The sequence below is a fragment of the Canis lupus genome, chromosome 17 (genome assembly GCF_048164855.1).
Source record: "Canis lupus baileyi chromosome 17, mCanLup2.hap1, whole genome shotgun sequence".
NCBI lineage: Eukaryota > Metazoa > Chordata > Mammalia > Carnivora > Canidae > Canis > Canis lupus.
In genome coordinates, this window is record NC_132854.1 from 55,883,240 (window position 1) to 55,894,608 (window position 11,369).

The following is an 11,369-nucleotide window of genomic DNA, read 5'->3' on the forward strand; positions in this document are numbered from 1 at the left end:
AGAGAGACTCTTGAGCAGGCTCTGTGCAGAGCCCCACACAGGGCTTGATCTCATGACCCTGAGATCATGACCTGAGCCAAAAATCGGATGCCTAACCAACTGAGCCACCCAGATGCCCCAACAGTATAAATTATAATCATAGTTAGCTGTGGTAGTAGTAGCCAGTTCTTTTTTTTTTTTTTTTTTCTCCTTAATTTAATTTATTTATTTGAGAGAGAGAGAGCCCACTCCTGGGGGGAAGAGCAGAGGGAGAAGGAGAAGCAGGCTCCCTGTAGGGGCTCGAGCCCCGGAACTCCAGGATCCTGACCTGAGGCCAAAGGCAGCAGGTGCTTAACTGACATAGCCACCCAGGTGCCCCTAGTAGCCACCTGTTCTGACCTTTCACAGTCAGGAGCAGACTTGTCATTCCATAACTCAGCACAATACCAGGAAAGCATTCTGACCACCTCTGGATTAATTAGGACTTTGACTCAAGATTTCAGTCACTTGTAGGGCTATTTAGAAATAGGAGGTGATTTTACTTTTGAATGTTTATATAAATGAAACTCTTGGGTGCAATCAGTCTTTCTTAAAATAGGTAGAAACCAACAAACAGGCATAGCTGTACTTAATACAGCTAAGCCCAGGGGCTTGACGCATAATTAATATACTTTTCTTTCTTCTGTGGAAAGATCCTCTTTCCACACTCAAAACAGGGACTGTCATTTTTTCAGATGGCATCCTACTGGAGTCCCCAGTGTTAGGTGTATTATACTCTATGGCATTATTAGCACAGTCACTAGTAAAGCAGGAGTAGATGGAGGGCAGCTAACAACGGGACAGATTGCAGTGGGGCTTGCTGTTTTGTCATTAACCCATTTCCTGTCTTTCTGAGGGCCGAGGTCTTGGCAAATAGAGCAGTGGCACTTCAGTTTACTTAGTTCTTGCATCTTCTGGTCCATGTAGCCTCATGGAGCTGTGGAGTTGCTTTTTCTTCATCTGTAGTACAAGAAGCCCATGCTGAAATGTCAGGGATGTTTGGGTCTTTAGTGTGTAGGAGCATCGAGAACAATCTAGGGGACTTGTCTAGGGCCCTAGAAACCCAAGGTGATTGGTTCATGCCATCTTGATCAGGTTCCTGGGGATCATTTCATGATTATAAACTCAAAGGAGATTGAGTCGTAAATTAGGGTGCCAAATTGTTAATGTACTCTGAGAAATATACCTTTATGAAGAGCCTTTAGAGGGCTCCTCTGTTCACTAGGCTTCACACCCAGCATTTGGTTATCAAGAGCTCTGAAAATTGATTTGGGGATTTTTCAAGTATGTTAGTGAGGATAGAACCAGAGCCCATGGAATTAAGTGCCCTAAGGGAACTTCCATTTATTTTATGAAAAATAATTCCTGGATTGTTTGTTCTTTCTTCTTGAGAGCCTTGATACTTTCTTACCCTACTCTACCATAGCCCTTCTAAATTAAAAAAAATGTTTTTAGGGCAGCCCAGGTGGCTCAGCAGTTTAGCATTGCCTTCGGCCCAGGGCATAATCCTGGAGACCCAGGATTGAGTCCCACGTTGGGCTCCCTGCATGGAGCCTGCTTCTCCCTCTGCCTGTGTCTCTGCCTCTCTCTCTCTCTCTCTCTGTCTCTTGTGGATAAATAAATAAAATCTTAAAACAAAATGTTTTTAATACGGCATAAAATTTGAGCTTTGAAGAAGTATAAGATGAAAAGTAATTCTATTTTCCAGCTCCAAACCAGTCCTCTCAAAGGTAGCCACTATTAATAGTCTCTTTTCCACAGTCATTCCACATATGTACTAGCCTATATGGACTTTAAAAATATTGTACAAATAAAATTATACCATATGCCTTGCTTTTTTTTTTAAATTCTGCCTTTTTTCTTTTTTACTTATTCTGTGTCTTGGAGCTCTTTCTGTACTGGCATATCCAGCTTTATGCATTCTATTTAATGATGCATGGAATGCATCACTCTAGCATAATTTCTTTAATAATTCTGTTAATAGATAAAGTATTTTTTAGTTCTTTTTCCCATCCATTCTTTAATGTCCCTGTACACATGGATCTTAGTATTTTCTGAGTATATCCATAGATACATTTCTAGTAGTGGTAGTATTAAGTGACAGAATATATGTGCATTTTCAGTTTTGCTAGACATTGCTGAATATCCCTCCAGAGAGGCTAAACCAGTTTACACTCCCGGGAGCAGTGGATGAGAAGGTTGTTTCTGCACACCCTTACCAAATGTGGATCTTCACAGTCTTAGTTATTTTTCCCAATCCTAAAATACCTCAGTTATTTTAATATACATTTCTTTAATTATGAGTGATCTTTAAAATTATTAACCAGTCTTTTTCTTCATAGCTTTCTAGGTGGTTTCCTCTTTTAAATGACCTCATAAAGGTCACTACTCTTTTCCATTGTACTTCTTTTCAGACACTATACTTGGGCTACATAATTATTTCAGTTAACAGTTTTCTGGAATTCTGTATCTTTTCTAATAATACAGTATAAGAATGTAACAGATGGGGGTACCTGGGTGGCTCAGTCAGTTGAGTGATTCTTGGTTTCAGCTCAGGTCCTGAGATGGAGCCCTGCTTCAAACCCCGTGCTCAAGCGTGGAGTCTGCTTGTCCCTCTCTCTCCCCCCCTCTGCTGCTCCTCTCACTCATGCTCTCTCAAATAACTGAATGAAATCTTTAAAAAAAAAAAAAAAAGACTGTAACAGATGTATTTTTAGATATCATTAAATATGTGTGGATGTTTTCAGAATGATCTTACAAGACAAGAGAGCATCTCTTGCTGTGAGTGAAAAAGCTCATTCATAATAAAATGATTCTTACTAGTATCTGCAAATCATTTTTTATTTTGTCTTCACTGTTCTCTAAATTCCAAAGGCACCATAATATAGCCCCTGTGAGTGTCCTGAAGGGTGTTGGAGTTTTTTGCTGCCCTAGCCTTTGGGAGTAGAATTTTGTATACAGTAGATAATGAAAGTTTATAGGGCTTGTGGTTAAACTTGATCAATAGGAAAAGTGAAAGAAAATTTGGGGAGAAATAGAGTCCTTTCTTCTGCCATTTTTTCTCTTCCTTTATTCCCCTTTGAATGAAAACGGAAGTGTTTCTTTTTGTTTGTAACACTAATGAGGTTAATTCTTTTCAGCAAAGGTCAGTGACCTTGTAACAAGTGTCTACAAGACAATAAAAGCAAAGCTGCCTCTGACTTTGAGAAGTATGTCGTTGTACCTATCCAATAAAGACACAGAGTTCATCTTGTTTAAACCCGTTAGGGTGAGTATTTTGATATTTTATTTGAATGTTAGCCAGTCTCTTTAAGTTTTCTTGCCTTGTCTACCATTTTCCTCTTCCTGAAGGCATTTAAAAGTGTTGGCATGCTATTCTAGTAAAGTGGATTGGTGATCACTGTAATTCTTGAAAAGCTTACAAAGCCAGCAACTGCCTGATTGTATCTCCCCCACCCCAATCACTATCCTTTGTCATAAATTATTGTCTTACCTTTGGCAACAAGGTAATTTTGGCCTTAAAGTACAAAATAGTAAATAAGTACGTACGTCTCTAGACCCTATCATTGAATGTGGCCCAGTACTTGAGAAAGCAGCATTTCAGGAATTATGCTTCATTTTCCTGGTGAGTAGTGGAAATAAATGACTTGCAGTGGTCACCGAGGGATTAAATGTCAGAGCAAATTTAGTGCTTATAACTTCCAGCTCTGTGTTGAGCTCACATCTTTACTGAAGGCATTGGTTGATTTTTAAAGTATGTTTTATGTGTCTGGGAACTTTATTATCTTTTGTGTAAGGAATTGCTGCTGAAGGCTCTTATTATTCTCTGGGGGAACAAGGCTTACTAGAGTTTAGTTTTTCCAGGAAATATTATCTGGTAAGTCTTAGTCGGGTTGTGCTAGCATGTGAATTATTAAGTGCAAATTACATGTCTTTGGTAATCCAATGAAAGATACATTTCTTCCACTTGTTTGGCAAATATTAAGATTTAACATTCTTAGAGAGGCAAACCAAGAACAGACTCTCAACTATGAGAATAAACTAATAGTTACCAGAGGGGTGATGAGTAGGGGAAATGGGTGAAATAGGTGATGGGATTAAGGAGTATACTGGTTGTGATGAGCATGGGGTAATGTATGGAAGTGCTAAATTGCTATATTTTATACCTGAAACTAATATAACACTGTTAACTAACTGGAATTTAAATGAAAATTAAAAAAGAAAAGATTTAACATTCTTTTTTTTTAATAAATTAATTTTTTATTGGTGTTCAATTTACCAACATACAGAATAACACCCAGTGCTCATCCCATCAAGTGTCCCCCTCAGTGCCCGTCACCCATTCACCCCCACCCCCCGCCCTCCTCCCCTTCCACCACCCCTAGTTCATTTCCCAGAGTTAGGAGTCTTTATGTTCTGTCTCCCTTTCTGATATTTCCCACACATTTCTTCTCCCTTCCCTTATATTCCCTTTCACTATTATTTATATTCCCCAAATGAATGAGAATATACACTGTTTGTCCTTCTAAGATTTAACATTCTTAATGCTTCATGTTTAAGAAAATCTGTATTTCATATGTGCTCATATGTTTCTGGTGACTCATTTAATGACATTGCCTCTTCTTCTTTCTAAGAATAATATTCAGCAAGTCTTCCAGAAGTTCCATGTTTTGTTAAAGGAAGAGTTTAGCCCTGAAGATGTCCAGATCATTGCTTGTCCTTCTATGGAACAGGTAAATCCCATCATCTAAAGATCCTATTACTTTTATTATTCCCTCTTGGTTATTTTACTTGAGTAGGTAATGTCTTTGAGAAATCATGTATTTATTTTAATTTAAAAAATTGTACTTGGGCAGCCTGGGTGGCTCAGCGGTTTAGTGCTGCCTTCGGCCCAGGGCATGATCCTGGAGACCCAGGATCAAGTCCCATGTCAGGCTACCTGCATGGAGTGTGCTTCTCCCTCTGCACCCCCCCCTTCTCTCTCTCATGAATAAGTAAATAAAATCTTTAAAAAAAAAAATTGTACATTATTTTATTCTGATGAGCAAGAATTCAGACTTTGAATTGCTCTCTTTTAGTGATGACACTATAATTTTTAATTGCTTTTTAATCTTTTCTGCTATTGAAAATTGCTGTGTTTAACATGCATGAACTGTTTGTGAAAGATTCAAATAATGGTATTTAGGTTGCTGAATTATTTGCAGTATGCATGATAAGAGGCCCACATTTCACATGAAAAAAAGTTAACTTTAGCGATTCAATGTTAGAAGTATTTGTTTTTTCTCTTCTTAAATTTAAAGAACTGAATACAGAGCTCAACCTGTGTTTACTGTCATTCATGTATTCAGTTCAGCCAGCAAGTTTTTATTGAGTCCGTGTTATCTATTAGGAGTAGGCTGGTGCTATGGAGGGTATTTTATTTCCAGTTTTAAGTTTGGTATAGCTTAGGAGTTTTATATATGTAAGGACTAGAGGGTGTAGGAGAGAGTGGTAAGTTGTGGGGGCCTAGTCAGAGTTGGTGGAGAGCTTGGGGAAGGAAGGGACTGGAGGCAGTGAGTGTGGGTGAGTCTTTTGGGAGTTTTACCACATTGGGAGAGAAAAGGTATAGCTGGAGGGGAGATAGGGTCTTTTTTTTTTTTTTTTTTAATTGAGATAGAACTCATGCAATAAAACTCATCCTTTTAGAGTGGACAGTCTGTGGGTTTTTAGTATATTCACTAAGTTGTGTAATATCACTGCTAAGTCCAGAATATTTTCATATTTCCCCCCAGAAGAAACCTCATACCCATTAGCAGATTCCCCATTCCTCCATCTTCTATAATTTATTTTTTTGTCTCTATGGATTTGCTTCTTCTGGACATTTCATTAAACAAAATCATACAATACATGGCCTTTTATGACTGGCTTCTTTCTCTTATCAGAATGTTTTAAGGCTCTTCCATGTTGTAGCATGTATTAGAACTTTATTCTTTTTTATGGCTTTATGTAGTCCTTTGTATGGATAGATGGGTCAGGATGTGTCTGTGGTTCCAGGATTATAGTTAAAATTCTTTTTTTTTTTTTTTTAAAGATTTTATTTATTCATGAGAGACACAGAGAGGCAGATATAGGCAGAGGGAGATGCAGGCTCCATGCAGGTGGGAAGCCGTATGTGGGATTTGATTCCAGAACTCTGGGATTATGCCCTGAGCCAAAGGCAGACGCTCCACCGCTGAGCTACCCAGGCGTCCCTAAAATTCTTTTTTAGTAAGTAATTTGGAGTAATCATATTCTGTGTGATTATACCACTAACTTGATACCTAGTTAGGTTTGTTTTCAGTACTTAGAGATTTTTTTGCCACCATTTTGATTTAATTTTGTTTTCTTATATAAAATATTAACATGGTTCCCAAGTCAGAATTCTAGAAAAAGGTAGAATTGGAGGCATCTTGCTTCCCTTTCAGCCCCCTCCAGCCTTTTCCTTCTTTTGCTCTATAAATAACTCTTGCTTTTATTTGTTACTGGATTATCTTTTTCCATTTTTTTTTCTTCCTTTAAAGATAAGGGAAAATGCATGTTCTATATTCATGAGGAGTTTTTAGAGAGGGAAAAATTGATGCTGGAACAATGTCCTTGAATAGCAAAGGGGGGGATGGAATCTCAGGAACAGTTGGGGAGTGGAGCCTTTGTTTAGGTGCACGGGGGTGGGGGTATTCAGTTGCAAAGGAAAGAAAGTCAGTGTGTGGGCACACGTGGGGAGATGGTGGACATGATAGGGCCTCATGGAAGTTCTCATCTGATTGCTTCGTGCCTGTGAGTGAAACAGGAAGCAGAGTCACCACTAAAAGGGAGGAGGTGCTAAAGATTTGGGGAGAAAGGCTCAGTTGAGTTCAGTGGTTATGAATCCAAGAGATACCAGTCAGCATGGTTGTTTGTTTTTCTTCCAGTTACAGTCAGTTGCAGGCGTGTAGATGAGAGTAGTCAGGTGGGGCTTGCCAAGAACATGCAGGGTTTCTGGGCTCCTGCCGACTACTGCCAGCAACATACGTGTTTTAGTATATGTGTATATATTTGTAAATTAAAAGTTTGACAGTAATCAATCACATTATGTACAACCCAAATTGCTTTGCTCTTCTTTTCCCTATTCATTTGATAGGGAAACCACTACATTGGGTTACAGGAACCATTGGGTTATAGGGAACCACTACATTGTTCTCATGAATGTACCAGTGGATTACAGCCTATGATTCGAGAAACACTGATAGACCATCATTCTGTGCCTTGATCCCCTTTCAGAACCATCTTTTCCAGATAATAATGATAGCTGATTTTTTTTTTTTAGAGAGCAAGCAGGGGGAGGGGCAGAGTGAGAGAGAGAGAATCTTTTTTTCCCCCCAAGATTTTTACTTGAGAGAACGAGAGAGAAAAAGCAGCGGGGGAGGGGCAGAAGGAGAGGGAGAAGGAGAATCTCAAGCAGACTCCCTGTTGAGTGCGGAGCCTGACAACAGTGTTCAGTCTCATGACCCTGAGATTATGACTTGAGCCAAAATCAAAGAGTCAGACATTTAACAAACTAAGCACCCCAGTACATGGTATTATTGACTGCTGCCTGCTGCCAAGCACTGTTCTAAGGATCTGACATGTATTATCTTATTTAATCTTCCCTTGAAAATATTTGCCCCTTTTAATTGATGAAGTAGCCATGGCCCTGAAAGTTTAAGTAAGTTGGTTGAGTTCCTCACAGGGTAGGAACCAGAGCCTTGTCTTCTGATCTTGTACATCATTGCTAAAGGGAACCCTTTCTCTCCCATTTTAAATTTCCCTGGAGGGGCACCTGGCTGGCTCGGTTGGCGGAGCCTGTAACTTTTGGTCTTGGGGTTGTGAGTTTAAGCCTTACGTTGGACATAGAGCTTGCCTAAAAAAAAAAAAAAAAAAAAATTTCCCTAGAAATTGAATGTTTATGACCCATTTTCTTAAGATCCAATATATGCCAGTACAGATTTTTTTGGTAACTTAATTTTGTTATAATTTTAAACTTACAGGAAAAATGCAAGAATGGTAATAAGGAACTTTACCCAGTTGTTTACACCTTACTCATTCACTCTTATCATTATTATCTTTTCCTTCTCCTCTCCCACCACCATTTTTAAAGCAATTTGAGAGGAAGTTGGGAGACACTGTGCTCCTTTACCTGGATATAGTTCCGTGTACTTCCCAAGAACAAGGAATTCTTTGACCCTACCTCCCGCCCCATGGTGATCATAATAGGAAATCTAACATTGATGCTATGGTCTAGGTCATGTTCAGATTTCCTTGAGTGTCGTGATAATGTCCTTTAAAAAAAAAAAAAAAGATTTCTTCATTCATGAGAGACACAGGCAGAGGGAGAAGCAGGCTCCCCACAGGAGCCCAATGTGGGACTCGATCCTAGATCCCGGGATCATGACCTGAGCCAAAGGCAACCGCCTAACCGCTGAGCCACCCAGGCGTCCTGATAATGTCCTTTACAGATACTTCTCTCCAGGTCCAGCATCCAGGCCACGTGTTGCTTTCAGGTCTCACTTTTCTTTAGTTTCTTTTAACCCAGAGCAGCTCTGTAGGCTTTTTGGCTTTCTTGACCTTGACAGGCCAGTTATTTTGTAGAATGCCCTATAATTTGGTGTTGTCTATTTTGTCATGATTAGATTGAAGTTTTTTATTTTTGGCAGGAAAAACACAGAGGTGATGTTGTGTCGCTCTCACTGGGAGTACAAATTTATAGAAGAGATTAGGGGGGCAGTTATTTTGATCACCAAAATGGTTTGTACTGTGTAGGAGGGTTTACTGCCAGGTTCATTTAACCGCATGTCTTCTAGGGCCTGGGTAATAGATTTGTGGTGTGCAGACTGCACACCTACCCTGTCCCATGGTGGGTTTCTCTGCTTCTCTCAGGTGCCAGCTCCATGTCCTGCCTGCCCTCCTGTACAGAGTGGGCAGGGTGCTCCAGGGGTCATCAGAGTTAGTGACTGAGCTGAAGTTCACTCCTTGGCCTGTTATGCATTTAAAAATAATCATTCAAAGAATTCAGCATACACACAACTCTTTCCCACAATACACTCTGCGCAGGAAAAGGTGCAAGTGATAATTTAGATCTGTTTCTGTCTCTTCTCAGGGATAGAGATAGGTATGGTATGTAGTTTTTTGGTCTAGTTTGGCATGTAGTTTTTTTTTTTTTTCCTGTCATTTTCATTGGATTCAAAGTAAGTTGAGGGCCTCGATTCAGTGATAGAGTGTGACCCCCTCACAGGGTGCCACTGCACAAATGAGTCCAGCCGTGTTCATTTGACTTCTTAAAAATCCTAAACTTTTTCTCTCATTCTGTTTTTGAGGATCTAAACAGCACTTCAAGTTTGGTATTTGATGGCAGAGCTAACGTAGCCTTTCCTTTGGCTTTTCAGCTGAACCTCCTGCTGTCAGTTTGTAAATAACCCGGCCGGCCAGGCCGCGCGTCAGTGTCTGCGCGGCTGGAGTGGGCTGAGGAGTCCGGGGCCTGCAGGACGCTGCGGAACTGTATGTGGGAATGGCCCTGAGAACCACAGCCGTGCTGCTCACTGCTGGCTGCACGATGAAGTATAAGCAAAGTGTTTGGAAGATCGGTGTTTCCCTTTCAAAAACATCAAAATGCCAAAGATTAATCTGGGAGTGTGCGAACTGCCTTCTTTAAAAGGTCACGAGAAACATGAGTTTTTTAGAGGTAGCTATGGTGGGCGCGTGGGGAAATGGTTCTTAGCAAAAGATGTGCAATGAAAGTAGGTTACAATAAGTAGTGCAGAGAAGAACTTTACAGAAGTACCGTTCATTAGAAAGCTTCTACGAGTAAGGTTTGTCAAAGCACGAAACACTGCAATACTTTGAGCCACAGAGATTCCACGGTGGCTATTTTTTACTTCCAGAAATCTTATTTCTATGCTATATTTAATGAAATGTTTCTCCTATCACTTTGAAGTTTTGTTTGGAGTAGATGGGGTGCGTCTGAGAACACATTTCCTGGGAATCTGGGGTGTTCTGTGTGTTTGATATGAGGTGGTTTTGAGGTGCAAGGACCTCGTGTATGGTCCCGGTGTCTGTACTCCTTGAATTCAGGTGCAGAACGTTCAAAAGCAGGGGTTGGAGCCTCCTTATAATAGATATGCACAGTATCTTTAATGAGAATTGTCACGGTACCACAGTCTGTGTTTGTGAGTGGGAAGCACCAATTAAGGTGTCTTCAGTCTGGTACGTAAGGGAGAGAAGGTAACCTAAGGAATAGTATATTTCATGCACGAAGCTTAGGGCTACCAGCTTTCTGGGCACTGCCTTTAGTTTTGGTAGTTCTTTGAAAAGTGAACACTTTCTTGTCCCACTTTTACTCATTGGCTGTGTCGTGTACCAGCCTTGTGGGGCTCTAGCCCTGTCACCGCAGGATACATTTTACTAACAAAGATTAGGAGGATGAAGATGGTCTACCCCTTGAAATCTACCATATTATATCAGGGATTGTCACATATTACACACATCTATGAGTTTTCCTACAGAAATCTACTTGCTGAGTGGATTGGTTTTGCCTCTGATCTTGGGAACATAAGCTGCTTTTCGGTTCAGAAGGAATTTTGGGTTACTCAAACACTATCTAGGGATGAACACTGAAAAGAGGGTTCTAGAATGTAGCCAGCTGACCTCATTCTGCAGAGAGGTCTTCCCCATAAAGCAGACTCTTGCAATGTGTAGATAGGTTACATATCCTGATGTCTGTCATTTTAAACAGGTCACGTGTTCTTTAGCTCCTTTTAAATCGGTGATGAATGTGGCTTGACAGTCTATTTTGGGAAGGTATAAGGTAAAGAGGGTCCATATTCATTCTTTGACATGAAATGATGAATCAGGAAGATTGTATTTACGTCCACTTACTATTTTAAATACATGTTTAATGAAATAAACTGTAAAATATCCTGTTTTCTGTATTATATGTACATTTGATTTTTTAAATAGCCTTTCCAAAGAAATGAGGGCATGATTATTATACAAATACTGTGACTGATTTAATTTGATGTACAGAGCAGGCTGCGTTCTTAAGGATAAAAATATTTGATGGCACTCATTCTTGTGTTTTGAATCTTTTATTTCTGAAACACTCAAACAGCTTACAAAGTACTGAGTAGGTGATGGTGACCCAACTTGTAGGCTAAATGAGTATTTGTTTAAATCTGTACAGTTTCAAGTGTTTACTTATACAAAAAGTGTACATACTTTCAAATTAATTTAAGATGCTTTATATTATTTGGCTAGAAATTGCTGTTTTTAATAAATGTGAATTTTTTTAAAAATAAAGATTTTTGCTTCCTATTCTGTCCTTA

At 39.7% G+C, this 11,369-nt stretch overlaps 1 protein-coding gene across 3 annotated transcripts in view; it reads left to right on the forward strand.

The window, feature by feature from the left end:
- COG3 (component of oligomeric golgi complex 3) overlaps positions 1-11,369 on the forward strand; it is a 67,795-nt gene extending 56,426 nt beyond the window's left edge. For all 3 annotated transcript variants that reach the window (XM_072783034.1, XM_072783035.1, XM_072783036.1), the window contains 3 exons: positions 3,159-3,286; positions 4,653-4,751; positions 9,435-11,369. In XM_072783034.1, coding sequence (XP_072639135.1) covers positions 3,159-3,286; positions 4,653-4,751; positions 9,435-9,464 — 257 coding nt within the window. In that variant the 3' untranslated portion in view covers positions 9,465-11,369. The remainder of the gene's footprint in view (positions 1-3,158; positions 3,287-4,652; positions 4,752-9,434) is intronic.